Source organism: Trichoderma breve, chromosome 6, assembly GCF_028502605.1.
Source record: "Trichoderma breve strain T069 chromosome 6, whole genome shotgun sequence".
Taxonomy (NCBI): Eukaryota; Fungi; Ascomycota; class Sordariomycetes; order Hypocreales; family Hypocreaceae; genus Trichoderma; species Trichoderma breve.
This window is the reverse complement of record NC_079237.1, coordinates 19,540-46,780: the sequence shown is the minus strand read 5'-3', so window position 1 is coordinate 46,780 and position 27,241 is coordinate 19,540. Positions and strand designations below refer to the sequence as shown.

At 47.5% G+C, this 27,241-nt stretch overlaps 12 protein-coding genes across 12 annotated transcripts; 6 read left to right on the top strand and 6 right to left on the bottom strand.

Moving 5' to 3' along the window:
* Positions 1 to 743: 743 nt before the first annotated feature.
* Positions 744 to 1,310, bottom strand: T069G_08930 (uncharacterized protein; the record flags this gene model as incomplete). The annotated part of the gene is made up of 1 exon (XM_056176140.1): positions 744 to 1,310. The coding sequence occupies one exon, from the start codon at positions 1,308 to 1,310 to the stop codon at positions 744 to 746; it is 567 nt and encodes a 188-aa protein (XP_056024618.1).
* A 644-nt stretch (positions 1,311 to 1,954) lies between these two features.
* On the top strand, positions 1,955 to 4,432 carry T069G_08929 (FAD binding domain-containing protein; the record flags this gene model as incomplete). The annotated part of the gene is made up of 6 exons (XM_056176139.1): positions 1,955 to 2,083; positions 2,151 to 2,276; positions 2,348 to 2,422; positions 2,483 to 3,347; positions 3,423 to 4,014; positions 4,066 to 4,432. The coding sequence occupies 6 exons, from the start codon at positions 1,955 to 1,957 to the stop codon at positions 4,430 to 4,432; spliced, it is 2,154 nt and encodes a 717-aa protein (XP_056024617.1).
* Positions 4,433 to 4,885: 453 nt separating this feature from the next.
* T069G_08928 (x-Pro dipeptidyl-peptidase (S15 family) domain-containing protein) lies at positions 4,886 to 6,706 on the bottom strand (the record flags this gene model as incomplete). The annotated part of the gene is made up of 2 exons (XM_056176138.1): positions 4,886 to 5,605; positions 5,663 to 6,706. 2 exons carry the CDS (start codon positions 6,704 to 6,706, stop codon positions 4,886 to 4,888), a joined length of 1,764 nt encoding a protein of 587 aa, XP_056024616.1.
* A 720-nt stretch (positions 6,707 to 7,426) lies between these two features.
* Positions 7,427 to 9,331, top strand: T069G_08927 (uncharacterized protein; the record flags this gene model as incomplete). The annotated part of the gene is made up of 6 exons (XM_056176137.1): positions 7,427 to 7,672; positions 7,738 to 8,085; positions 8,148 to 8,234; positions 8,289 to 8,353; positions 8,405 to 9,098; positions 9,323 to 9,331. 6 exons carry the CDS (start codon positions 7,427 to 7,429, stop codon positions 9,329 to 9,331), a joined length of 1,449 nt encoding a protein of 482 aa, XP_056024615.1.
* A 5-nt stretch (positions 9,332 to 9,336) lies between these two features.
* T069G_08926 (fumarylacetoacetate (FAA) hydrolase family domain-containing protein) lies at positions 9,337 to 10,293 on the bottom strand (the record flags this gene model as incomplete). Its single annotated transcript, XM_056176136.1, has 2 exons — positions 9,337 to 9,685; positions 9,752 to 10,293. The coding sequence occupies 2 exons, from the start codon at positions 10,291 to 10,293 to the stop codon at positions 9,337 to 9,339; spliced, it is 891 nt and encodes a 296-aa protein (XP_056024614.1).
* A 656-nt stretch (positions 10,294 to 10,949) lies between these two features.
* T069G_08925 (glyoxalase/Bleomycin resistance protein/Dioxygenase superfamily domain-containing protein) lies at positions 10,950 to 12,047 on the top strand (the record flags this gene model as incomplete). Its single annotated transcript, XM_056176135.1, has 2 exons — positions 10,950 to 11,403; positions 11,524 to 12,047. The coding sequence occupies 2 exons, from the start codon at positions 10,950 to 10,952 to the stop codon at positions 12,045 to 12,047; spliced, it is 978 nt and encodes a 325-aa protein (XP_056024613.1).
* Positions 12,048 to 13,302: 1,255 nt separating this feature from the next.
* On the top strand, positions 13,303 to 14,144 carry T069G_08924 (uncharacterized protein; the record flags this gene model as incomplete). The annotated part of the gene is made up of 3 exons (XM_056176134.1): positions 13,303 to 13,446; positions 13,507 to 13,781; positions 13,844 to 14,144. The coding sequence occupies 3 exons, from the start codon at positions 13,303 to 13,305 to the stop codon at positions 14,142 to 14,144; spliced, it is 720 nt and encodes a 239-aa protein (XP_056024612.1).
* Positions 14,145 to 14,545: 401 nt separating this feature from the next.
* T069G_08923 (major facilitator superfamily domain-containing protein) lies at positions 14,546 to 16,473 on the bottom strand (the record flags this gene model as incomplete). Its single annotated transcript, XM_056176133.1, has 6 exons — positions 14,546 to 14,883; positions 14,953 to 15,173; positions 15,231 to 15,477; positions 15,532 to 15,874; positions 15,966 to 16,236; positions 16,304 to 16,473. 6 exons carry the CDS (start codon positions 16,471 to 16,473, stop codon positions 14,546 to 14,548), a joined length of 1,590 nt encoding a protein of 529 aa, XP_056024611.1.
* Positions 16,474 to 17,754: 1,281 nt separating this feature from the next.
* Positions 17,755 to 18,634, bottom strand: T069G_08922 (enoyl-CoA hydratase/isomerase domain-containing protein; the record flags this gene model as incomplete). The annotated part of the gene is made up of 2 exons (XM_056176132.1): positions 17,755 to 18,344; positions 18,406 to 18,634. The coding sequence occupies 2 exons, from the start codon at positions 18,632 to 18,634 to the stop codon at positions 17,755 to 17,757; spliced, it is 819 nt and encodes a 272-aa protein (XP_056024610.1).
* A 416-nt stretch (positions 18,635 to 19,050) lies between these two features.
* Positions 19,051 to 20,484, top strand: T069G_08921 (acetyltransferase (GNAT) domain-containing protein; the record flags this gene model as incomplete). Its single annotated transcript, XM_056176131.1, has 3 exons — positions 19,051 to 19,611; positions 19,657 to 20,016; positions 20,113 to 20,484. The coding sequence occupies 3 exons, from the start codon at positions 19,051 to 19,053 to the stop codon at positions 20,482 to 20,484; spliced, it is 1,293 nt and encodes a 430-aa protein (XP_056024609.1).
* A 953-nt stretch (positions 20,485 to 21,437) lies between these two features.
* Positions 21,438 to 25,481, top strand: T069G_08920 (ABC transporter transmembrane region domain-containing protein; the record flags this gene model as incomplete). The annotated part of the gene is made up of 5 exons (XM_056176130.1): positions 21,438 to 22,371; positions 22,429 to 22,893; positions 22,993 to 23,532; positions 23,587 to 24,692; positions 24,750 to 25,481. 5 exons carry the CDS (start codon positions 21,438 to 21,440, stop codon positions 25,479 to 25,481), a joined length of 3,777 nt encoding a protein of 1,258 aa, XP_056024608.1.
* A 100-nt stretch (positions 25,482 to 25,581) lies between these two features.
* T069G_08919 (uncharacterized protein) lies at positions 25,582 to 26,692 on the bottom strand (the record flags this gene model as incomplete). The annotated part of the gene is made up of 2 exons (XM_056176129.1): positions 25,582 to 26,577; positions 26,633 to 26,692. 2 exons carry the CDS (start codon positions 26,690 to 26,692, stop codon positions 25,582 to 25,584), a joined length of 1,056 nt encoding a protein of 351 aa, XP_056024607.1.
* Between the last annotated feature and the right edge of the window lie 549 nt (positions 26,693 to 27,241).

Sequence of the window (27,241 nt, the reverse complement as noted above, 5' to 3'; positions counted from 1 at the left end):
GTCCTAGTATTTGTAAACCCCTTGATTCCCTCAAAGAACGGGACTGCGGGTCTCTTCAGCCTTTGGACCACTATTCACCAGAAATAAGCCTCCGCCTGGTGATTCTCCTTTTACGAATACCTAAAAACTAATAATAGGTAGGTAACTACCTAGTAATAGTATAGACGAATAAGCCGAAAATTGAAGAGTCCCACAGGCCTTTTTTTTTTTCGAGGAGTTGCGCTCCCTCGTTATGCCATCTCCATTGGATGTACCGAAGCTACCAGCTACTTGTAAATTTTTGTCGCGCATACTGGCTAATGGAGAGCTTTACTTGTGCACATCGATGTGAGGATAACTTGACCATACCGCGAACTGCCTTGTGAGCTCTTTCTGCCCAAAATGTCCATTTTCACCTGAAACTCTGGGTTACTGCTGCCCCAACAAGCACGTTGGATAGCAGTCAATCATAATAAATCGAACTTCTAACATTCTATCGACAAGATTGTCTGATACCTAACAGTCCTGCACAACACATGCACCTGTTGAAAGCGATGTATTAATGTACTATATTACTATTGTACGCCAACAGTCGCGGGAGCGGTTCCGAAGTTTCTAACCAAAACGGGATGCTTTGTGCGATGGGGTTGGCTCCTCGGAACCCCAGAGCTAAAGCAATCTTGCTTGCTGCAGTCGTTAGGGGGGCCAATGCTCGTAGATTTCCGCCTCGCCTCATGGCTGCCGACATTTCCGTCAGCGGTGTTTTAGCTCGCTGGAATGTCTGTATTGTTTCCAAGGTCCTCTTTCAGTGTTACACCGTCAAATGTAAGGGGCTGGCAGTCCTGCAACACAAATGCCATTCGGGCCCATTCCGTGTTGGACGTGTTTCTCCACGCATGGGATGTTCCCCGTTGGACGCACACGTCTCCAGGATTCATTATTCTCTTGTCTCCAGACTCGAGAATTGCCTCCACACAGCCGAATATGACGATTCCATAATCTAGGCTTTGCGTACGATGCATCATGCTCTCTGGCCCTGGAGCAAAATCAACAATTCTACAAACGCTGCCTCCAGGGTTCACTAGGCCGAGCTTGTTGCCTTTCATGACATCGTCGTGTTTTTTGACATCTTCGTCGTTATTGAGAGACGGAGGGCTTTCGGATGTAGTGTAAACAACTGCAAAGCTCATCGTGTTGCTGTGGTACGCCTTCCATTGCGCCGGAGCCGATGACAAAAATAGTTCTCTCCCCGACTTGTCATGCCCAGTGACGTTGATACGAACCTCTGGCAGCCCTTGGGATAGCTGCTGTGTGTCTGAGGCGCTCGCCATTTTGAACTAGTCGTGAAGGTAGGAGCAAAGGGTGTTTTTGTGTATTAACCTTGTGAAGCCGAATGGCAAAGAACTGACAACGTGTCGTGGTCCCATTCCCAGACTTTATATCGGCCATGCCCGCATCAGAATAAACTTCGGAGGTCCCTACAGGATTGGGGTCATCCGACACTGAGCTCCCATTTCAAATCATACACCAAATGCTCCGGATTTTGACGGATTCTCAACCCCAAATCTCAATATCAGCGATAACGTGGTGGCGTTGGCGTTGCTAGCATCGTGCCCCATGAGTCTTGCCTCACCTAAGGCCGGACCTTATGGGGATGTTAGCATTCTTTTGAAGCCATTCCGATTGGTAGAGTGTCTCGTATGATGGTAGTTAGTTAAACCGGAGACACCGGTGACCAGCATGGAGCTACCGGCCTCGGCACATTGGTTACTACCGTCATTTCCTCAGAAGGCTGAAGGAAAGCAGCAGTGGCGCTCTCTCATAGTTTGGCTAGATATATGGCTCTGAGTCTACAGATGAATAGAAGCTTTAACCTGCCTGAAGATGTACACATACATTTTATCCTGCCTTACTCTTACAAGACTCACTAAGTCGAGATTTTAAACTGTTACAACTCGTCTTCAAGAACTCCAACATGGGATCCTTGGTAAATTTGACAAATATCTCGCAGCGCCATGTTGTCTGCAAAGTCGCCATTGTTGGCGGAGGCATAGGGGGACTCGCAGCTGCTATTGCGTTGCGCAAAGCTGGGCACGAAGTACATGTAAGCAAATACAATACTTAAACGTCATATACGTTTCAAACTGCAGTCTTGTTTATGCGCTGCTTAGGTTTACGAACAGTCAGCGTTCCTGAGCGAAGTTGGTGCTGCGATTCACATCACGCCGAACGCAAACAGCGTCCTTCACCACCTTGGAATTGACCATGAGGACGGTGGGGGAAGCTGTTTAGGTATGGTAAGTGACGATGCGACTTTCGTCCTCAAAGTGATGTCTTGTGTACCCAGGAGATTAACGATGTTACCCAGGTTCGATTCTACAAGCATACCGGAGAACTGCTGAAGAGCATATCGGTAACGGAGCAGAGACATCGCTGGCAGAAGGTGAGTCCATTATAACCGGCTATAGGATGTTCTTCTAATTGTTTACTTACTCCTTGTCAGCCATGGCTCCAAACTTATCGGGTGGATTTGCACCGCCATCTCAAGGAGACCGCCATTTCGAATTATGCTGTGGGCATGCCCGTTCAGTTGCACACTTCGTCTCGAACAGTGTCTGTCGATGCTCACAAAGCTACGATAACACTTGACGACGGCAACGTCATTCAAGCTGATGTGATAATTGGCGCAGATGGGGTCCGATCTGTTGCTCGCTTATCAGTATGTGAAGAGAGGAAATATATTGCCGATGCACCCACACAGAATGCTTTCCGTTTCATGATCTCCATTGCGAAGATCCAAGACGATCCAGCTACAGCATCTTTCCTGGATACTGTAGACTCTATGGACATGTACTATGCGGATGACCGCAAAGTGGTCATGTACCTCTGTGAACACGGCACTTCGCTCAACTTCGTTTGCTGCCACCCTGCATCGCTTAGTGGTAAGAGCTTTTCTCAAGGCTATGACCACAAAGCTGCCAAGGCGTCTTTGCTAGACGTCTACCAAAGTTTCTCGCCCGACCTTTTAGCTGTTATGGCTAAGGTAGCCGATGAGGACGTGAGAATCTATCCGCTGTTGGACATGGACACCCTTCCTGCTTTTGCAAATGACCGACTGGCCGTGATTGGAGATGCTGCACACCCCTTCACGCCACATCTAGCTCAAGGAGCCGCCCAAGCCATCGAAGATGCGGCGGCTCTCGGCGTAATGTTGTCTTACCTAGACTCCAAGGACACCATACCGGAACGACTACGATTGTTCAATAAAGCGCGATATACAAGGGCGACTCTGATCCAGGATATGAGCCGCGTAACGGGTAATGAGCCCACACGATCAAATTCAAGCGCAGAAATGGAGGAATGGAAAGGTAAGAAACCGAGAAATCTCTCCATCTTACACAGGCTATGAGAATGGTATGATGCTGATATGAATGCCTTCGCAGTTCATGATTATCTCACATACGGTTTCAGCCACGACGAAGTGCATAACTCAACTCAGATCCTCCGAGAATATATGTGGGCTAAGGCCCCGAGACTCTATTGGCGACAGCCACTTGGATTCGGGCCAATGGATAGTCCTAGACAAGATGCTCTCTCTTGTCCTCGCCCCGACGGATTATCTGACGCGGTGTCGACGACTGCCACGGTTCGATTTCGCACAAGCGCGACTCTATTGCGAAATATGTTTCCTTCTACTGCGTACAGCTTCGCTAAGACTGACACGGTTGCTGAGGCAAGCTTTACATTTCAGTCCATCCAAAACTTGAGCTGGCTGGGAGGTAGAGGATACGAGTTGGTCGTGTTCCAAATTCACGGGGTGCAGCACCGTAGTAAAGACGGCAGCGTTCGCCAGGGTATTTACATTCCCGTTGTTCTGGAAAATCTGGCTGATCCAATCATATCTGGTCGCGAAGACCTTGGTTGGCCAAAATTGTATTCCGAAATCAAGTTCAAGAACGATACCAGTGTTGGGGGCAACTTGGATGTTGAGCTTTCTTGGGGTGGTGTGAAGTGGGCCTTCTTCTCTTGGGGCCGGTTGGATGCAAATGATGCGCCACGATCCAGCCATACTGCTGGCGTCAATAGTGTCAACAGTGGCAATCTCACAAATGGATCTGGGGCTGGTGAAGAACCCGTACAGAGCTTTGGTTCCTCCGGCGAGGATGCGTTGTTCGTACACAAGTACATACCAGCAACCACTGGCTCCCCTTGCAGAGAAGCGGCTGACGCAGATTATGATGTCTTGTTTCATTCGACCAAGCCCAAAGTTTTGATGAGCCAGGAGGCGTCAGCTGCTGGCTTTCAAATTCTAGAGCGGACAAATAAGCAGCTCCCTACTTTACACCATGTGGTCAACCGATTATCAGAGCTACCAATATTGAGTATTGTCGAAGCATCTGTGAAGAAAGTGCTCGGACAGGATCAGTTCATGGGAGCAAAAAGACTCGATTGAGACTGGTAGCTTGTCAATGAGCAGCAGTACTGATTTTTAACATTCATTGCTCGAGATGCATAACTTACATATCATTAGATGATTATCCAGTAGATATAAGTATCCATTAGCTTCAACATCAGTCGAATTCATCCTCATATTCACTACATTTCAGCCCTCTTCAGAGAGACTGTTGAGAGCACTGTACATCACAAATCTAGCCCAACCACAGTACTGCAGCGAGCTGAGCCCTGTGTCCCTGCCGCGGCTAAATTTGGTGCAAGTAACCACCACAACATATTCTGAAAGGTACTACTATACAATGGGAATCATGAGCGTCACTCCTAAGAGACGCAGTTTAGGATGAACGGTACACCGGAGTAGTCTTATAGAGAGATATGCAGACCAGTTTGTTATTCCTACCTATACTAGCTAAGTCCTTACAAATGGAAAAGTATACATATGACTATAAACCTAATATTTCTGAGGTATGATGGGCAGTTCAAGGTAATTCGATTTCCCTCCGCCAAAATGAATGTTGTTCCAACCACCAAACCGCGCCGGGTCCCTGTCTACTTTACTTTCATGTCTAAACAACCCGCTACCTGCAGTGTCACCAGATGCAATCTCTAAAACCAGAGTGTCGCCATCGTTCATTACGACGTTAGTGGGCCAGATCTCGACATCGACCGCGTAGATGATACCAGGCGTAAGAAGCTCTTCGTCAGTAGAGAAGTATTGGCGGTAGGGCAAATAGCTGCGATGTTGAGGATGTTTGTCGTCGACTTTCCGCAAACTACAGCGCAGCCAGCCCTTGGTGAGAGATACTGGGTCACCAACAGCACCTGTGTACAGGATCTCCTGTCCTTGGGAGTCAAGATGTCGTAATGTCACGAACAGATCCAAGTCTGCCTCCGCTACTGGGTTTGACTGCTGTTGCTCTACCGAGGGCTCCACGGAGACGTTCAGATGCGCCACAATGTGGCCAGTGATTTCTGTTTCCTTGGGAAATATAGTCGAGAATGTCACGAATTGCGGATCGTCAAGTGACCCCAGTGCCTTGTAAGTGACCTTCGATTCAGGAAGCCTCGTCACGTTTCCGTCGTTCGTGAGCTCATGTTGAGGGTTGAGATAGTATCGCACATACTCCGTGCGAGCAATCGGCCATTCCTGTTCATCCCGACGCTGGAAAAGCTTCTCTCCATCTGGATTGTTATACCCAACGTTGCCTTTACGTAAAAGAACACTGACAGGGGCTACCTTTCCAGGAACGGTCCAGCCAACCTGGTCTTGGTCCTTGAGCCACGCATCCAGGAAGCTCAGCTGAAGCTTCACCTCATCTTTATAATAGAATGGCAAATCATGTCTCCCGGCTAAAAATCGTAGATACTTGAACTTTGAGCTGGAGAACATGTATCCCAGCACGTTTCCACGCAGGTGCAGTCCGGTATTGCCTAAATTGGCGACCGACAATAAGGGAACCTGGATGCCTTCCAACTTGAAGTCGCGACTCTTGTAGTAGTCTTGGTCCCGGAAACGATGCACTTCGTTGTCGACATTCTGGTCCCGCCGGTTTCTCTGGCGCTCTTCCTCTGATAGATCCCCCTCGATGGTATCATCACCTCGCCCAGCTGCTGCCCTACCTGGCCGCCCATACTGGTTTGTGATGACTTGACGATCCCACCAGAATCTGATGAATGCGTCGGAGAGAATTCCACCATGTCGGCAGCGATCTCTATAATAGTCGGACATGCCCTCCCAGGGAATGATACAAGAGAGTCCGCGTGGTTGCGCAGCCGCGGCACGCCATTGGGTGCCAGCAAAGTAACTGACGCCGAGGAGGCCAACCCTGCCGTTGGACCACGGCTGCTGTGCCGCCCACTCAATAGCATGGCAAAAAGCAGCGGCTGTATCCTTAGACATGGAATCAAGAAAACCAGGAGACTGTCCAAATCCCCGCTCGTCACAACGCACAACTGCATAGCCGTGTGAGGTCCAGAAGACGGGATCAGGCGTTTCCCATGCGGAATATTTCGATTTCTGTTCCGGATCTACCTCTGAGAATGACTGTGGATGAAATTTGCTATATTCGATATCTTTTCCGTAAGGCCCATAGGTCATAATCACCGGGAGGGCAGGCTTTGCCGCGGTGAGGGAGCTCAACGGTCGATAGATGTTGCATCGGACAGGATATTCGGAATCGGGGATGGGAATGCTGACATTCTTCTCGAAAAGAAGGTTGTTTTCTTCATCGTGGAAGGTCGTTTGGATATCCCTGATTTGGTTGGCGGCCATACTGGATATTGTGGTAAATGTCGAGGAACGCGTCGAGAACAGTTGCTTGGCTATACAGATGGGATGTGCAGAACAGAAACACAAGACCCGGAGTCAGTTTTTCATGTCATCACTGAGCTCATATAAGTTTTCATTGGCAATATGCAGAGAAAACGCGAGCATCTCCCGTTTGGGGATATCTGGGTGTAAGCTCGGATGTCTGGGAGGGCCGGCCGGATCACCCCATACAGCAGCATGAAGGCTTCCCCCACGTCAGATGGGGTCGTCTGTAGAAGAGCCATGGCTCCCGAAGTGCCATTTGGGCAGCAGGGTACGGCTTCTACAGAAGGTGAATGGCCCATTCAGAAAATCTTGCTCGCTAATGTTTTTTTACCAAGTCTCATTGGACTGCCACCCCATTTGTCTCTATCTCATCCCAGCATTGCCAAATGTATGCCCCACTTGTTGCGTTCGAACTTTATCGCTAAGGAGTGGCGGTCGGATTGAATTTGAATCACTGGATGCACGTGAGCTGTCTTCTAGCTGAAGACTTCCAAAAAAATTTGGTTGACAGCTAGCATCTTGGGCATTCTTCTTTTTTTAAATATGTGATTAGTTTTTGTGTCAAAAAACGATCTCTACCTTCATTCTTCTTCATCATCAGTTTGTAATCCTGAAATCCTACCTTTCCCCGACCCACATCCTGTCAATGCCCCGGCAGTCCTTTAGCTGCAAGACTCAATGGCGAACGAGGAGCAAAATAACAATTTGTCAGAGTCTGTCCTACTGTCGCTAGGTCAACCAACCAAGTGGATAACGTCAGAAGCAAACAGGATTCCCGACAAGCAGTTTCTTGATGATTTCACGCAAAGGTTGCTTCGCAGTGAAGAAGCGAGGGGAGTTGTTGACCAATCTCAGCTAAGCTTCAATCTGCGCGGCATCGAAGGCAGCTGGCCAAACAAACCCGGCAGCGATGAATCATTTCACGTAAGGTCTCTCAGCTTGGAATGCTCTGATTTGTTCCGTATCGGAGGCTTATAGCAGCCACATAGACACAGCCGGAGAGCCCATCTGCCACTCCATACCCGCAGTCAGTGCTCAGCAGCTCAGATGCCTGTACTCTCAATCTGGAAGCCGAGCTAGACCAATTACGCCCAACGTTTCCTTCCACACTTCAAAGCTACATCTACCTGGATCGGCTTGACGTACACACGCTCTGGGGTTCTAACACCGCTACACCACCATATCTTGACGTCGCTCTCGCAGGCCTGACCTGTCTCATGTCCGAGGACAAAAATGACTCTCGAGGCCACTCTTTGTTTATGACTGCGGTGAGGTTGTTCATTGTGACGCTTGAATTGGACAACCGAGAGGCACGCAGAGTTGAGGGAGCACTGGCTGTGAGTCCATTGAGTAAAGAAACAAACATTAGTTACGTCCTAGCTAACAATGTATTGTAAAGGCAGTGCTGCTAGCGGTTTATGGGCTGTTAACCGGCCCTCCATCAGAGTGGAGAGTTACCACGAACATGTTGGCCTTCTTCACGGCGGTAGTTCTTCCCATTGCCTCACGAATACTTCACGCCTCCTGACATGAGTTCAAGGTTACGAGACGATTGGCGCCTGCAATTCCTGTTATTCCGAGCGGCTTCTTCAAGACTGCCACAAGGTATGGCTCATCGAGTCACCTTTAGAACCTACTGACCCTTTTCGTCCACAGTCACTACTCCATACTTCTCCGTTTTGGATTTCTGGTCGACACTGTAGCGGCACTTCATTTTAACCTACCACCGGGTCTTTCAAGCAATGACCTAAAGGTTCCCATGCTCTCATCAAATCACAGTTTTAGAACAGTCTATGACGGGCTATTCACCAGCGCGACTCTGCCGGAAGATGTACATAGCCCAGAAGATGGACTTCTCTTGCTAACGGCCATACTCTCGGACACCTTATTTATACAGAGAAACTTAGCCTCCATCACTGTCTCTGAGAACTCTAGCAGCCACCGACATGCTGAAATGCCGCGAAAATCCAACCCCTATGCCACTCTCTCGCCCGACGGTGAATATCATCGTCAAAAATTGGCATTGCTATATGCTCTGGATCGATGGCACGAACATTTCGGCGAGCTGATGTCGTCCAACATCTTGGCCTACTATTTCTTCTGCAGGGTTTGCCTATTTTACCCGCACTTGGGGCGTCTTGCTGAGTCTGCCGGATATACTCCGCAGGTCGAAGGCGCATGGCGCTTTCGAACTGAGGATAATATGGAGAGAAGTGAAGACAAGGATTTACCTATTACAGAAGAAGCCCTAGATGCAGCTTGGAGGGTGCTTGACCACGTGAATGTGCGCACGCAGAAGGACAAATGCTCAATCTGGTTCCCCATCGTCGTCTTCTACTCTGCTCTGATAGTATGGCACAGCATGGTACATTCACGGGTGGAAGCAGCGGGTCGCCGGTACACTTCACTGAAGATCCTGTCGTCGTTCTGTAGAGAGTTGGACGAGATGCCATGGCCTTGTTGCAGAGAGATGTCGGCCACTTTAGCGCGCATAATGCAAGAAGACAAACAACAAAAAAGGATCATTCGTCCTGAAGACGAGGTAGTATTTTGTTTTAACTAAATGCTTAACAGATCTATTGATTGCCTCACTCGTCCGCTATGATCTTGTTCGTCACGCTGCCTATCCCGTCAATTTCCAGTCGCACAACATCTCCAACCTTCAATTGGAATCTCGCATGCTCAATTCCAGCACCCAGAGGAAACGTCCCTGTGCCGAAAAACTCTCCAGGGTAGAGTCGAGTACTTTGTGATACATGAGCAATAGCCTCAGCTACTGTGAATTGCCACCGATCAGTACTGCACTCCTGGACAACTTGCCCATTGATAATGACGCGGCCAGTGAGTCTCTCGATTCTGGGCATGATCTCGTCTGCGGAGACGACAGTGGATGATACGCTGTTAGCGAAGCATTTCGAGTGCTGTGGTCCGAAGCCACTATAGTGTGTTTGCTTGCAGTCAGCAATCGACTTGAGAAAATGCCTCGGCAAATCGAAGGGCTACCTGTTCATCTCCGCAACTTGTACGTTACGCACAGAGAAGTCATTAAAAACGCAAAAGCCTGCTATCGCAGATTTGGCTTCTTCGGCTGTGGCGTTGAAGAGGTGGCCACCGAGCAGTACACCCAGCTCAAGCTCTAGATCCAGATATTTGCAATATTTCGGATATTGTATCGGAGCTTCATCGGCATAGAAGGCCAGATGATTGGACTGGTAAAAGATTGGCTGCTGGCTCCATAGTATGCCTGGTTTGAAGCCAGGATACCGCCAGCCGGTGATGCCCGTGTAAGCCGCCGCAATCCAACTAATCACCGGACGATGAATCTGAGTGAAGCCTGCGAGTGATGCAGAGTAATGGTTCTCGAAAAGCATGAAGTCACGATATGAGCGTGGTTGGAATGGTAACCCTCGTTTCAAGGGATCAGAGTGATCAGGAGGATTATCCTGCAACACACTCAACAACGGAGTACGTACCGTAGGTACGATGCCACTGGAATCACCATCTTTCACCTCCACAATTTGTCCTTGGAGGCGACGATACTTCATGCTGGCGTTCTTTGAGGGCCGGGAAAGCTGATGAGGAAATCTTCATCGGTGTCTAACGAATATGAAGATTCTTGTAAAGATGCTCGTCTCGATGTATGGGTTTCACATCTCAATGTTTCCCATTCCAAAGCCATGTTCGAATGCGGAATGGTTTGTGTTTGCTGCGCGAGTGGGGTCTTCCGATGAATTCCGATCTCATGCGTTGGCCTGGGTGGGGTTTTCCGACGAAATCAGTGATTCTGGCTTCTCCAGCCGGAACCCCATCTCTGTCCCACGCAACTTATACCATCACCTGCAGGTGCGTATATGACTGCTCACCATTGAGCAATCAGCATGCATATGCAGCTCGGACTCCATAGAGACTAGACAAGCATCGACGATCAGATCGGACCGTCCGGATGTATAAGCTCTACCCCAGACTGAATGAGCCTGCGGAGGTAAGGGGGATGGTGTAGTTAGTCTCGTTGTGGAAGTACAAAAGAGCTTCATGATTTTGAAGTATGTCAGCAACACTGCAAGAGCTTTCCAAAAAAACATCCAACAGACGAACTGCCATCACATTATAGCTACCTGTGCTTTTAATCCTCTCAATCGGCTACTAAATCGTGTACCTATATCCATTTAGGGTTCGTTGAATTCTTTCCGCTGAATACATCATGGCAATTGGGTCAAAGATTTCGCTTCAGCGACTCTCGTATGTCATCTACGAGCACCCTGATGTTGTAAAGTTCTTGACTTTTGCGGAAGACTTTGGGTTCGAACTTGCAGCAAAGTCAGAGAACGAAGAAGTCTTCTTCCGTGGTTACGGGCCTGATCCTTTTCTCTATGTGGCCCGTCCCGCTTCTGGCAGTGCCCCAAAGTTTCACGGGGCTGGGTTTGTCGCGCGTTCAGCGATCGATTTTCAAAAAGCCTGCAACTTCCCCGGTGCGCAATTGGTAGACGTCTCTCACCGCCCCGGCGGTGGCAAGATGGTCCGCATAACAGATCCTAATGGATACGTTGTCGAGATTGTGCATGGCCAGGAAGAGCGGTTTGCTCCACAAGAAGGCATCTCTGTTGTGGCTGGTGGAAGGCCGCAGGTAAACGGGGCAGTTCAGAAGACGCGCAAAGGTTAGTATACCAATGAACGAGCTCCCATGATTTTTTTCTTCTTTTTTTTTCGTCTTTTATGTCATGGCCCTGCAAGATGGACGGACACATTCGCTGACCAAGAGGTTGCACAACGACAAGGTGTTTTCAACCGCATGACCAGCGGTCCTTCCAAGGTTCACAAACTCGGCCATTTCGGATACACGACAGATAATTACGCGAAAACATGCTCCTGGTACAGCAGCAACTTCAATTTCAAAGCTTCTGACATTGTCCACAAGCAAGGTGACCCTTCAACGGAATTTATGTCCTTCTTTCACGTGGACCTAGGTGCAGAGTATACAGACCACCATTGTCTTCTCGTGGCAGCCCATCACGGTAGCGGCAGCGGCACGAGTATTCACCACTCATCTTTCGAGGTGGAAGACCTGGATACCGAGATGATGGGTCATTCGTGGCTGGCGTCCAAAGGGTATAAACCGATGTGGGGAATTGGCAGGCACGTCATGGGATCACAGCTCTTTGACTATTGGTATGATACTACGGGCTTCATAATTGAACACTACTCAGATGGCGACGTGGTCAATGAGGAATGCCCTACCATTCGGTCTGCCGGAACTCCTGCCGCGATTTGGGGTCCGCCACTACCTACCAAATGGGATTAAGAATCCTTCTGGTTTTAATTAGTATTACAAAGTAAATGTATATGATAATCTTTGGCCTTTTCTGACTCAATTTCTCCATATATAGCTCAGTATCCTGTCTTTGAATAGGTCTGCGAACCTAAAGTTTCGTCCTGCTACAAAGCTTTCAATGATTGTACTCATAAGAACGAGGACTGTTCAAGCAACCATACACGTCACGAAAATAATATTGACATATGACAATAGTAACTATATAAGGAGCCGTGGATAGGTCGAATCATTTCTAGTTTGTCTTGGTTTGGCGACCGCTGTTTGAGTTATTGTGAGGCCGATCATCTTCAAGGTCCGGCGGTCGTGGCTAGCAAAAGACTAACCCCATAATGGTGAGGTCCGGAGAAGAACAATGCAAATTTTGATGCTAGGTTAATCTGTTTTCTATTTCTTGTATTTTCGCAATGCAAACCCCCGTAGATGAGTCCTGATCATAAGGTAGCGTCGCATCGTGTTGAAGATGATGCTTTTTATATAACTTCTCCTCTAATAGCTACAGGTCGAATGTTAATAAGTTTTAGGAATCTGTCATTAGAAAGATATGTGTAATACGAATACTGAACTTATTATCGCCACTCAACGATAATAACTGCATATATAATCCCCATATACAATGTTAACAACAGGAACAAGATTTCAGTTAATATTTGTCTGAAAAGAAGAGAACAGAGAGAAAGAATCGGAAACGAAAACGAGGCGGAGGTACAAGTGTGTACTGTAGGGTGGCGCGCTACATCATCTACCCCGGCTTACCCCATGAAGCATTCTAGCTAGACCTGATGCGGAAACTTAAGAATCTGCCTGCATATCGGCAATGCAGCATGATGTGAAACAGCAGGTACCACTTTTGGGGTAAAAGGCTGGAGATGGGCACTCAGTGCATCTCATTTACCCCATGGTCCCATCAAGAGACGCAGCAACTACCCAGTATGGTGAATAATTTGCAATACAAGTTAAAGCCTACTACCCGGGTCCATAGATTTTGTCGAGCTTAGGTTATTTAAACCGGGTTTGACTTTCAACCCTACAATACCATCGCGTTTTTTTTTCTCATGATACGATTATATCTTCGCAATATTATTAAAGGCATGTGATACTTGAAATCGAAATTTTCAACAACCTACATCGACCTGATTTGACTTCTCAAAAGCTCCGCTCATCATCCGACAGTATGGCTATTCAAACCTACAAGCTTTATCATTATCAGTACTCTATCTGTTCAATAATGGTAAGATACTGCATAGCTATTCGTGGAAAACCCAAAGACGAGACCTTGGCGATCGAGTTTTCCGAGCACGAGATGGACATTACATCGAAATTGGAACAGCTGTCCGAGGAATATCTATGCTACGTCAACCCTAAAGGACAGGTACTTGAGCCTAGTCAGAAGAGATTCCTTACACCCCATCGATAGTCTGACAATAATTAGGTTCCAGCACTGACTAGCCCATCTCTTCCGGAACCAATCTATGATAGCGTGAAGATTACGCACTATCTTGCCCGCTTGTTTCCAAGCCTTATGCCACCTTCACATGCGGCCATTATATCCTCTTTACTCGAAAGACTTCATAGCATTAACTTTTTCACCTTGACTTTTACGGGAAGATCAGGCGTCGCCAATATCATTGAAGAGAGGATACTACGACTTATAGACAGCGACGTATCACCCCAGTATCAGGAGGCTCTACAATATAAACTTGAAATGTCTGTAAATTCACCCTTTTGCCACATATTGACTCCATGAGTGCCACTAATACGTGTTGTAGTCAACGAAAAGAGAAGATAAACTGTGTTGGACTTGATGATTTAGAAGAAATGACGAAGCGTACAGTCAGTATATTGGAGATGTGTAGCGAGCATCTAGTGGAGGGAGAAAAGTGGCTATTTGGTTTGGAGACGCCTACTGCCCTCGACGCACACTTGGTTACGTTTATTGCCCGATTGAAGGACATCAACAAAGGTGACCTGGTTCCTCAGTCGCTCTTGACATATGCTGCTGCCGCGCAAAATATGGCAGAGTGGAAAAACGTAGTGCAGGGAGGGACGAACCCAGAAATAGGTAAATAAAATTACTATTACCATAGTAATTGAAACAAGCATTTACTCCATATGTAATTATTGTTTATTTAGGACTACAGTATAGGAATCTAAGACAGACATCATATGTTGGTCTTTTCCATAATGCCGAAGCAAAGGGAGATGATGTAAACTAGGCTTGCTAACACTAGAAGATAGTAGTATACTCTTTAATAATAGTTTTGGGGAAAATGAGTTTCAATATTATGGTATTCGAGATAATGTGACCGAGTCCGAGTGTTACAATACTTTTTTGTTTAGAATAAAACAAAAACTAGTGTACTTAATTTTTATTTTAGACGTTACTTACTCTGCAGTTGTGGACTAAGTCCCCCAACCAGGAATACATGCCTCACATATATCAACTCTCTATTACCCCATATCTTTCTAGCTTAGAAGACCATGCCCTTTACTTGAGCCACCTTTGCAAGATTAATGTTTCTAATCATAAGCATCCAAATTATCGCAAGGCCCATGACACCAGTTCCGGCAGCAAGCATGCGGGTTTGTGAGTACGCATATGCTTTCTGGATTGCCAACCTGACGGCGCTTCCGACAGGGTAGCTCAGCTGCGTGTCCAAATCCTCATAAATGACGTCCAAATCCGGAAGCGCTGATTCCGGAAGATATCGCTCAAGCGCCTTCTGGAACGTGTTTGTCCAGATGGCTCCGGATATCGTTGCGCCCATGGCGTCTCCAACCGTACCCACCACATTTAGCAATGCAAGGGCTGCAGCAATATGCTGATGATCAACAGCAGCTAAAATAGCCAGTTGTTCGATAATAATGAAAATGCTACCTCCAATCGATATGAAGACTTGACACATGACAAGATAGCCCACGTTTTGGTTCGGTCGGCGGAAATAGATCATCAACCCCTGCGCAAAGATGTAAAGCGGGACGGCTATATACAGAAGCCACTTGAACCGACCAGTCCTACGGATCAGGAAGCCAACAATCAACAGGAGTACTCCCGAAACCACGTTGAAGGTATTGTTGACATATCCCGCTTCTGCTAGACTTAGATCATTCACCACTTGTAAGAAAGAGGTGAAGTAGTTCGCCCAACAGTAATACGAGATTTGATATGTAGCATCGAGAAGACAGGCGCCGATGACAGTCCGATCAATCAAGAGGTTCCAGTCGAGTAGAGGAATTGGCGCTAGGAAGGTCTCGTATACGGTAAAGATAATAAGCATAACGAAGCCAACCACAATCATGGCAATTATGTATCCTGATGACCACCCATTAGGGGCAGAGTCGGCAATGTTGAAAGGAAGAAGAAACACCGTGAGACCGACGGAGAACAAAAACACTCCCATTGCTATTGCGAAATTAGTACTTCTTATCTTTGTCTCAAGCATCAAGCATCACCTACCATCGAATTCTACACTGTAATACCAGATGCTTTGCAATATTGTTCGGTTGCTTGGCTCCTTATTCAATAGACCTTGCCTCTCGGCCTTGCGAAGGTTAATCTTCAAGATGAAGTATAGTGGAGCAGCCACAATAGGAAAGACGATGGCAAAGACGCCAAAGCCCCATCGCCAGCTGATGTCGTTGTAGAAACCCTCTGATGCTTTGGCCCCGGCAAATGCGGTGATGATGTAAGGAGAAGATGTGAAAGCGTAAGCTAACCCTCGATTCTTCAGCTGCGATGCATCGGCCGTAATAACATCTACGGCGTATGTCATACCACCGAATCCAATGCTATAAAACACCTGTTTCATGTCGGTTGTTAGAACTCGTTCACACAAAGGCGTATGTTATAGGTGGGTAATTAATATGAAGTGTGAAATCGGTTCGTCTTACATATGCTGCACAGAAGGTGGCGATGCCATTGCTTGCAGCCATGAGAATCAGGCCCAGGGTAGCAAAGACGGTCATGATGAGAAAGCCTTCAGCTCTTCCCCAGACGTCCATAATCTTTGACAGGGGCATATAAGTGGCTGCAGACATAGAACCGGCTACGACATAGATAACATTCAATAACGAATGAGATTCGAAAGCGCTCGTGGCGTAGGGAAGCAGATTGGAGAGAATTGTAGACTGAAATGCATTGACAAAGTAGAGCAACCAGATACTTTAGCAGCCGTACATGTTAGCTATGTTTTTATAGGACCTAAATAAAGTGATTCAAGAAGGCTTACTTGAGGAAGATACCGATGAGTGTCAATTTCGACCAAGTGAGAGCCATAGCCTCGACATCTTGAACACCTCGTTGCGCTTCTTCATTCGGCAAGTCTTGTTGAGGATCGCCATTGTCGTTGTTTGTAGCCGCAGAGTCAGTCGCAAGGACTGCGACGTTCTTGTCATCCATCTTGGTGGCAGCTCAGATGTCTGTGCTGTCAGTTGTACCTAATTGGATAGAGAGTATGTGTGAGATCTTAGGAACAACGTTTTTGAAGTTGGTTCAGATGAGGGAGCATCGACCAGAAATCACAAATCGGAGAAAATAGCGCATGCAGGTCTTTAACCTTTTACAGCATAGAACATGCCCAGGAAATAGTATAGTACGTAGAGTGCTTGTGATAAATTACTAGCTGAACTTTTTGCGGACCTTGAAGGATTCCATTCCTAATTAGACGCTATACAAATTTTCGTCAATCTTCGGCCATCTCCTCCGAGGCTTGGCAAGTGATAAAACGTAGCCCCCGAAGGACCGATCGTCGGAATGTTCTGAACGATATAGCCTCTAAATGACAAATGGTAACACATTGGAGTAAACACTTCTTGCAAATATCGTCATTCTTGTGCGTATGACCATAAAATTTACCATTTCATCACTAAATGGGTCACCTAGCTTGGAATTGTGGACAAATACGTGTTGTGACTCCTACGAACCCTCTGCCATGGTCCATCTGCCGTGTCATTCTGTAAGTCCGGATGGAGTCACAATACCTAATTTCTGTTAGTCATGACTTAGAGGCAGAGGGGGAAAAATCCTTTTGTGTGGTCCACGCTGCACCGTTTTTTGCCGTCGCTTGAGTTCCGTCAATTATCTGATCAGTTGATGTTTTCGAGCTAGTACAACAGGAACAAGCAAGTTTGGCTCAACCAAGTGATGGTCTAACTTGAGTGAAATTAAGTGGCAAAGATACTATAGGTGGGCCTCAAGGGAAGGCTGCTGTCTCGGCTACGTACTCATACATCGTAAAAGGTCCAGACCTAACAGTAGTAAGGGAAAAGAATTATCAGATCCGCTGTCGTGGGGATCAATTTGAATGTAGCCCCGACAACAAGTGTTACTGTGTGAGAGACTGTGCGAGCTAGCCACACAGTGAAAAGCCTTCGGGCTCACTGTGCAAATTTTCCAACGGAAAAACGTGGGCCTACACACAACGCAGCCAGTCAAGTCTCAATGTACTAGACTGAAATAAAGCTAGCAACGTGCGCCTTTTCAATAGTTTCATAACTGGTGTATATATGATCTAATGCCAATGTTGCTGAGGCGGGGCAGCGGGGCATCTGATAAGATATACCGCTTTTATTCCATCTTATCAGATCTAAATCATCCCATTGCAAAACGGAAATACGAGGAGGTATTCTCCACGAGTAGAATGTCCAAAGGAAAAATCAAGGAATATGAAACGATAGCTCCTCACAGCTTCGACGCAACCCACTTTGGCTCCCGCTTCTCTACAAACGCCCGGATTCCTTCGGCAAAGTTAGGACCATTGACCAGACGAGGATACCACTCGTTGGCCAGCATCGATACAGCCTCCTCTACGCTGCCCACTTCCCAACTTAGCCGAGCACCTAGACGGCCAATGATTAGAGAATCCGGGCTGTTTTTGCACATTTCTTGCGCAACTCGGATCGCGGCACGAGCCACATCTTCTGATGTATCCACCAGCTGAGAGACAAGACCCCATTCATGCAGCGTCTTGGCGCTCACACTTCTGCCGGTCAGGACAAGATCCAAGGTTCGCTGCAGGCCAAGAGTCCGTGTTAGTCGCGGCAAACATCCAGCGACCGGGACGATGCCTCGCTTTATTTCGGGCAGCGAGAATATTGCTGAAGACGAAGCAAGCACCATGTCGCAGTTTGCCACCATTTCAAACCCACCTCCCATGCATAAGCCATTCACAGCCGCTATGATGGGTTTTTTCCCATCCCGACGTGGAAGGCCGGCAAGACCGGGGGCAGCCATATTGTTGAATATCCCTTTCTTGTTCATCTCGTTCCATTCTGACCAACAACCATCATTAGTTTCCCTTCATGCTCTGAGCAAGTTATGGAAGAGGCTTACCCTGTAGATCGGCTCCGGTGCAAAAGGCTCTTCCATTTCCCGTAATGATGCCAACCCATAAGGTTTCATCTTGGTCAAATTGCCGCCATATATCCGCAATCTCTTGGCTGGTGGACTTATTGATGCAATTCAGTTTATCCGGCCTGTTTATCGTGACTTGAATGATGTGGTCATCAGGAAAAGAGACCTCAAAATATTCAAATCGCAGAAGCCTAGATTTGAGAGACATTGTAGAGAAATCTTCTTAAACAGACCACAAAGATGCAATCCATGGAGAATATACAACTTTGCAAGATATATACAGCCGTTACCTGACTTTATATGTTCTTTCGTATTCCAGTACCTATATTTCCGAACAAATCGACGCCCCTTAGTGCCATCGTTGGTGTCACCGACTAGTGCCAAGCCACCGTATCGAATGGAAGACTATTGAAAAGAAGGCCGGCATTCTACAAAAGACTGACTGTAATTAGCTGGTTGGGGCGTCAATAATCAACGTTGTCTCATTGCTGTATCCGCCTCTAGCATTATCTACCTAGCTTTGAGTACCTACCTTACTTATATACACCTTGCCTCGCTATTGCAGTTGAACTTTCCCGGACCAAAACTGTACCAAGCTACCACAAAAGCTCTTCAACAGTGGCCATGGCATCCCCTGCTGTTGCAAAGACCAATTACCCTCTTATAAAACTCCCGCATCCGTTCTTAACAACATACCGAGTACGATCAGTTGGCGATACAGCACCAACCGAGCTTGCCTTGATACTGGATAATGAGCCCACAAATGGCCAACCGCTGTCGCAACCGCTGCATCTCGCTACTCTCTCGTGGGTAGACTTGACAAGAATACCTGACGATCAGTGCCCACCCCCTTCCGACAACAGCCCATGGGCCAGAGCGCGTCGAAGTCCGGCGACTACCTTCCAGTGGAAAGGTGATACAGTTCCCACTCTGGGCCAGATTTGGAACGTGATCCACGCAATCTTTCTGGCCTATCCGACACTGGAATGCTTCAGGCTCACCTTGTTGGGAGAGGGGAAAGAAGTGGTGTCGAGGGAGCTGGCTTACACCGGTCTTGGAATAGAACACCCGAAGCCACGGATTGGCGTAGATGGGGACAATGCATCTTTGACCGAGCTAGTGATTCTTCGAAGTGCATTCTGGCAAGGCGCAGGCTCTCCGACAGGCCCTCGACCAATCTGGGTTGTAGGAGATCGTACTGATGATTCCTTGAGAATAAATTTGGCCCAGTACCCGCCTATGCCTGAGCACTACCAAATCACGAATAAGTTTCCAAGCGAGCCCGTTTATACTCGCCATCCGACACGTCGACCAAAGCCGTGCCCGGGCTCAATAGTCTATAGTCGGTACATACCAGAGATTGATGCCCATTTCTCTCTGGAAGCTGTCAATTGGCAGGATGATGAACATTTGAGGCTCTTCAACACATGGCAGAACGACCCCCGAGTTGCCAAGGGATGGAATGAAACGGGGACGCTGGAGCAACACCGAGAGTATCTACGCAAATTGCACTTTGACCCTCACGTTCTTTGCTTATTCGGCCGCTTTGACGAGTCGCGCTTCGCTTACTACGAATTGTATTGGGCAAAAGTAAGTATCCTTTTTTGTACTTTCGTTATTTGAATTATCTTGGACCATGATTAACCCCGGCAATCTTTCTCTTCATCGTTTCTCATATTTCTATAGGAGGATCACTACGGCGCCCATTGGGATGCGGGGGACTATGATCGAGGACGGCACTCCCTTGTTGGCGATGCTTCATTCCGCGGCGCCCAGCGTGTCAATGCGTGGTATTCCAGTTGCATTCATTACTGCTTTTTAGATGATCCACGAACAGAAAACGTTGTTGGGGAACCCAAAGCAACTGGCTCGACTATCTTATCTTACGAAAACTCTCAGGGCCTCACTATTGGCAAATATGTCGATCTTGGCCACAAACGATCGGTGCACTCTATATGCAGTAGGGAGAAGTGGTTCCAGCTATGTCCTCTCTTCTGGGACGGACGTGAGCGGCCACTTGAATCCGCTGATCGTGCTGCGTGGAATGCCAAGCTCTGAGTGAAGGTTTACGCTACGGATAGTACATACCACTGAGGCTGATCATTGCTTCCGATGCCCATTCTTCCCCGACGTACCTACTCTATAGATGTTTTGTCTAAAATAAAATAATTACTTTTTTATTGATCAAGTATTGTAGCAACGTGGTTATATTGCACAAGATGATATGACTCCATTTCATGAGCTGTCGTAGTCTTGACCTTGAAGAAAGAGAGGAGAAGAAAACTGTGTTATAATATTGCTAGATACTGAATGGCATTGCCGCCATTTGTTTACTGAGACGTGTTCTACCCTCCGCTTTCGCCGTTCCTAGGTCATCATACTCGCCATGGTATCATAACGTTGCTCTCCTACCCAAGTCTCGCCTCCGCCCACTAACTCGCGCGCTAGAAGAAAACCTGATGCGCCTCGCCCCTTGTCGCGCGCTGCGTGGATCAACTGTATTTTGGCTAATGCAGCAAGCATTGCCCGTGTGCTGGTGTAATTTAACGCGAGGTGTGGGCCTGTACGAAGTTGCTTGGCGGCACTATCTAAAATTCGCGATTTACGTACATGTGAACTCCGTCGGAAGTACCGAGCTCTTCACGCTTTCTTGCGGCTTGACTTGTTGAGCTGCTACATCTAATTAGGGGGTTTGAGAAGCCGATATCGGTTGATAACTGAAGAATTTCCGAGCTCGTTCTAATGTCTTGACATCCTTGGCCTGGTGTCACATTTCACAACCAACTCAGAATCTAGGAGTGCTATTGAGGCGATGTCATCACTCTCGAAGCGCAACGCATAGTGGACTCGAATCAAAAGGTATTGAGGAGAAAAATCTTCCATAAATAATCGAGTTCTATCTGATCACTGACCCTGTATCACTTTCTCAGTAGTGATTTTGTTTGCTCACGCTCAATGCGAATGGTGGCAGAGTCTCTGTTTTACGGGACCATTGTTCGCTTCTAGGCGCCATGGGGCTGATACACAAGCTTGGAGGTTATCCTCGCCTCATATTGGCTGGAAATCCTACACGGCTTGATGCTGGGATGCTCTTCTGTGGAACAGTGTGCGCAATAGCCTCCGGTGTTCCGTTCCCATTGATTGGGGTTATCTTCGGTCAACTCCTCAACGACTTTAATGCAGCGACGTGTGCCGAAACTGAAGAGTCTGGGTCTGCCTCAGATCTCCAGGGTGGGATCAATAGCAAGATACTCACAATATTCTATCTGGCAATTGCGCAATTTGTCCTAATAGGTGCCCATCTCTTCTGTTGGAGTACGTACGGTGCTCGGTTGGCGCAAAGACTTAGGGAACGCTATCTCCAAAACCTCCTTCGACAAGAGCCTTCGTATTTCGACAATTTACCTCCCGGAGAAGTCGCCTCTCGAATAAGCGCAGATATCCAGACAATACGCTCAGGCACATCTGAGAAGGTGGGAATATGTCTCGCGAGTGTATCCTTTTTTGTAACGGCATACATCGTTGCTTTTGTCAAAGACCATGACCTGGCTGCCATGTTGATCTCACTAGTTCCGGCGTATTTCTTGATGTCTTTTGTTGGAAGCCACTTCATCGAGAAATACGCCGGGCTGATGTCCGATTATGCCGCCACAGCTGCTTCAATTGCCTCGGAGGCCCTTTCCAATATCACCGTTGTGCAAGCTTTTGGTGCCAACGCCCGCCTGGAAGAGAAGTTCTCCGATGCTCTTAAATCGTCAAAACGAGAAGGCTTGAAGAAGGCTCTGGCTATCGGAATTCAATCTGGAGTGCTGTATTTTGTCGCTTATTCTGCAAATGCCTTGGCCTTTTGGCAGGGAAGTAAAAGTATCGCGGATTTGGTCAGCCACAAGTCTGGCGGTGTCACAGTCGGTTCCACATTCACAGTGATTTTCATTCTAGTCGAAGGTTCGTCATCAACATTAACAGGGCGCTGCGGAAGAAAATATTGACACGCATTCATAGCTACATTACTCTTGAGTCAGGTTGCGCCGTTTGTTCACCTCTTCATGGCGGCTGTTGCTTCTTTCGAGAAGCTTCGTGAGGATATGGATCGTGAACCGTTGATCGATGGCACTTCCACTTCCGGTCTTACACCAACCCAAGTGGCGGGGTATTTTGAACTCAAGAATGTATCGTTCACTTATCCTTCCAGGCCAGAGATTATCGTCCTCGACCAAGTCAACATCTCTGTTCCCGCCCTGAAGCATACAGCCATTGTCGGTCTTTCTGGTAGTGGCAAGTCTACAGTTGCGAGTCTCGTGACAAGATTGTTTGACCCTACCGAAGGAGAGATCTTACTTGACAACTACAACATTAAAGATCTCAATACCCGCACTATGAGAAGCTTCATAAGCCTGGTCCAGCAGGAACCATCCCTACTTGATCGTTCGATTTTAGAAAACATTGCGCATGGCTTGGTTAATTCCAGCAAATCCGACCATTCAGATTTGAAGTCGATACTTCTTGGCTCCAGCCTTGCTGATCTTGCAAGCGAAGTGAGAGAGGGCAAAGATTTGTTGGCTGCAGCAGAGGAACGTGGCCCTCAAGTTGTCAAAATCGTTGCCTTAGCTCGAAACGCGGCAGTCCTTGCAGATGCAGATTCATTCATCGAAAAGCTACAATATGGATATGCTACACTTGTGGGATCGAGTGGTCGACTCATTAGTGGTGGCCAAAAACAGAGAGTAGCTCTAGCAAGAGCCCTTGTCAAGGACCCTGCTGTTCTGATCTTGGACGAGGCTACCGCGGCTTTAGATTCACGAAGCGAACAGAAAATCCAACAGGCTATTTCCAAGATTGCGGGTGGCAGGACCATACTCACCATTGCACATCGCTTGTCAACTATTAAAAATGCAGACAACATCATAGTCATGCACAAGGGACGAGTTGTGGAGGAGGGAAGCCATTCGGCCTTAATGGAGAAAAGTGGCGCTTATGCCGACCTGGTTAAGCTGCAAACACTGGCAACTACAACCGATGGGAACGAAGCCGCCAGCTTAAGAGGCGATTCTGGCAAACTGGATGGCACATCAGTCACTGATCTCGATGTCGTCTCTGAAAAGGGTGGTGCAACTGTATCAAACGATGATCTTGACGAGGTGGGTGACTCCCGGCTCTCAGGTACTCAGGATGCAGAAACCTCTTCCCCCCGGACAGAAGATGAACCCGAAACTCCACCCATGTCTTTCTGGGCACTACTCAAAGGATACGCGCCGGCATTGAGGCCACACGTTCTTATGGTGGCAGCTGCACTTGTCGGCTCTACTATCGTCGGTGGTGCATTCTCTGGCGAGGCCGTAATATTTGGAAACACTGTGGGTAGCTTGGACATTTGCAAAAGCCCGTCGAGTATTCGATCAAGCGGCAACTTTTATGGGCTGATGTTCTTTGTTCTCGCCATCATCGAGCTATTTGCCAACATCGTCAGTTGGACTGGATTTGGATGGGTCTCTGAGCAAATTGTTTACTCAGCGCGAGTTTTGTCATTCCGCTCGCTGTTCGAGCAAGATCTCCAGTGGCACCAATCTAACGGGCGGACACCTGCTTTACTTCTCTCCTATATTACCAGGGATGGCAGTGCATTAGCTGGACTTAGTGGCTCTGTCATTGGCACCCTATTTTCGATTACGATTAACCTCATCGCGGCAATCGTCTTGACGCATATTATTGCGTGGAAAATTGCACTTGTTTGCCTAGCATTGGTGCCTCTTCTTCTCGGAGCCGGCCTAATGGAGCTCCGCGTTCTTGGCAACTTTGAGGAGCGCCACGAGAACGCGTACAGCAAATCTGTCGATATTGGCACGGAAGCAATTGCATCCATAAAGACAATCTCGTCGTTGTCTCTTGAACACGAGACGCTAAATGTTTATCGGCGATCACTCAAAGGCCCGCGTCAAGAGACCTTCAAAGTCACTCTGCAAGCAAGCTTTTGGCAAGCCCTTACCTACTTCCTTGGAAACTGCGTGAATGCATTGGCCTATTGGTGGGGATCAAAACAGATTCTCGCAGGTACCTATACACAAACCCAATTCCTCATCGTCGTCTTCTCTCTTCTTGTCAGCGCAATGCTATGGAGTCAAATGTTTGCCCTTGCTCCGGAGCTTTCTAGTGGCAGGGCTGCAATGGCAAGGATTTTGAGCCTTATCAATATGGGATCGGCAAAAATGCAAGGGGATCCTCAACTTATGCAGTCAAGCACGGGGCCCTCAGCAGAGAAAGATCTCGAGGCAATAACTGAGGCGAATAGCATCCAATCAGGCTCCAATATCGCCTCGACCGTACAGTTTCGCAATGTACACTTCTCATATCCTGCTCGTCCAAATGTCGAGGTGCTGAGAGGATTGAGCATGGAAATTCCTGCCGGTAGTTTTTGTGCTCTCGTGGGTCCAAGCGGAGCGGGCAAGTCTACAATAATTTCACTGGTCGAACGTTTGTACACACCGCAATCCGGATCCGTTGTAATAGACGGCTTCGATGTGACAGCTAGCCGTGGTGTATCCTTCCGTGATACAATCGCTTTGGTGCCACAAGAAAATGTGCTGTTTGAAGGAACTATCGAGTTCAACATCGCTCTTGGCGCTAGACCAGGACAAGTCGTCTCGGCAAAGGAGATTGAAGAGGCGTGTAAACTCGCCAACATCCATGATGTTATTCAAGATTTACCCAATGGCTACCAGACTCTTTGTGGACCTAATGGTAACCAATTTTCGGGTGGTCAGAAACAAAGGCTTTCGATCGCAAGGGCTCTCGTTCGTAAACCTAAGCTTCTCATTTTAGACGAGCCGACGAGTGCGCTTGATGCTGAATCAGAAAGGCTATTGCAAGATGGTCTTGAGAAGGCAACGAAAGGAATCACCGTGATCGCAATTGCGCATCGCTTATACACAATAAGAAAAGCAGACCGTATTTTCCTTATTGAGTCAGGTCAATGTGTCGATTACGGGCTACATGAAGAACTGTTCAAGAGATCACCAACGTATAGGTTGAACGTGATGCACCAGTCTGTTGCCGAGTAATATAGAGCTTGTTTCCTAGAAAGATGGGTATTTCACGTTGGATGGATAGCTTTTCAGGTACAAATAATAACTTTTTTCTCACTATCGTTTCCCCTTACTTTTAGTTCAGTGTCTCCAAATACCCAAGGACCTTTCCAACAAGGAACTTTCGCGGTTCTGCTTGGTCATCATTGCTCAAGGCGTGGGATGCTCCAGGTATCAATCCACTATGCTCTTCATCCCATATTTCCACCGAACTGTTCAAATTAGTGGCTTTCTTCCATCTAGCCAGCAGTTCCTCCTTGTTAATCCAATCCGGCACTGACTGATCAGCCCCAGACAATAAGACCATCAGCTTATGCTTCAACAGCCCTCGTTGGTTGATCATTCCAAATGTCTTCCCCAGTTGTTCATCAGTCAAATCTGAACTAAATAAATCGTCGTCGCTAGGTGACTTGGGACTTTCCGGACTGGTAAGACTCAGGAATCTTCGGCTGCTGAGAGGAGTATTGGCCGGATATCCAATCTGTGAAGTCATCGAGATGGGTAGCATGGTATCAGAAGATGGGTCGCTGACGGCAGCTTCCTTAGCCATCGCTGCTAGTTTCTCATAGACAGCTTTAACTTGGCTTGGTGACCTGCCGCCAATTCCATGATGCAAGACCCATTGAATAGCTTCTCTATCAGACACTGCTGCCTGCATGATTGCTCCATCAAGAGCTAGGCGCTCGACATGCTGAAGTTCGGGATCAAAGGGTGGTTCAAAGGTGTGAGGATTTGGCTTGCTGAGGTAGTGTATTACACACTGACTACCCGTTGAATGACCCATAAGGATAAGCTTGCTATGCCCATATTTGGCATTCTTATAAGACTTGATATATCTTATGCATTGAGCAATCTCATCGGTGTCTCTGTCAAGATGTCCAAGACCCCATGCTTGGTAGGACGATGTGAGATTCAGGGTGAAGAATGACCATTCAGTTGGCTGTAGCGCCCGCACTATGTCTGCGGTGTAGGACGTTGTAGCAAGGCCATCTCCAAGGCCGCCAACAAACAGAATGCTATGAGGCTGGCGCGTAGCACTAGATGTATATTCAAATGTGACGAGAGTTTCTGTCTGTTATTCGCATCCATTAGCCTGTATAGCTACTTTATCAGGCACGAATACCTACATAATGGTGTAAAATCCCAGAATGCCCCCCTTTGGACCAGAATTTTGAGTACATGTACATCTTGTAATAGACAGTATGTCGAATGCTAGAGTGCTACTGTCTGGGCTTTTTCGTTTGCAATTTCCACCTTTCAAGTGTCAAAGAAATGTGAGAGGTCAATTTGTACAGTCTTGTTTCCGATACGTTACGAGGTTCATTGCAACAATCCGACATCGCATCATGCATCTGTCTGCTCCGTGGACGGGATCCTCTAGAGAAAAATTTTCACCGGTTAATAAATGGCTAGATGAAACTAACAGCAATCTACTACTGCTGGCGTGATAAATCCTGGCAACCTGGGAACTATTGCCGGCCTACTGCATCTGATAAGATGGAATGGTTAGCTTCGTGAACACGAGACTCGGCGGATCTGATTAGATTATCTCGTGTCCCGCCAAGCCGCCAACACACGGATTACCGGCAAGAGTCGGGTAAAGCCAGCGCAGAGTCTGGTTCTGTGACCCAACGGCACATACAAAGTACTCGTAGTGCAGGAGGGGCATGATGAATGTCCGAATACTGTGTTTTAGTGAACATTGTGGATACTACAGTTTAGTATCAACTGTGTGG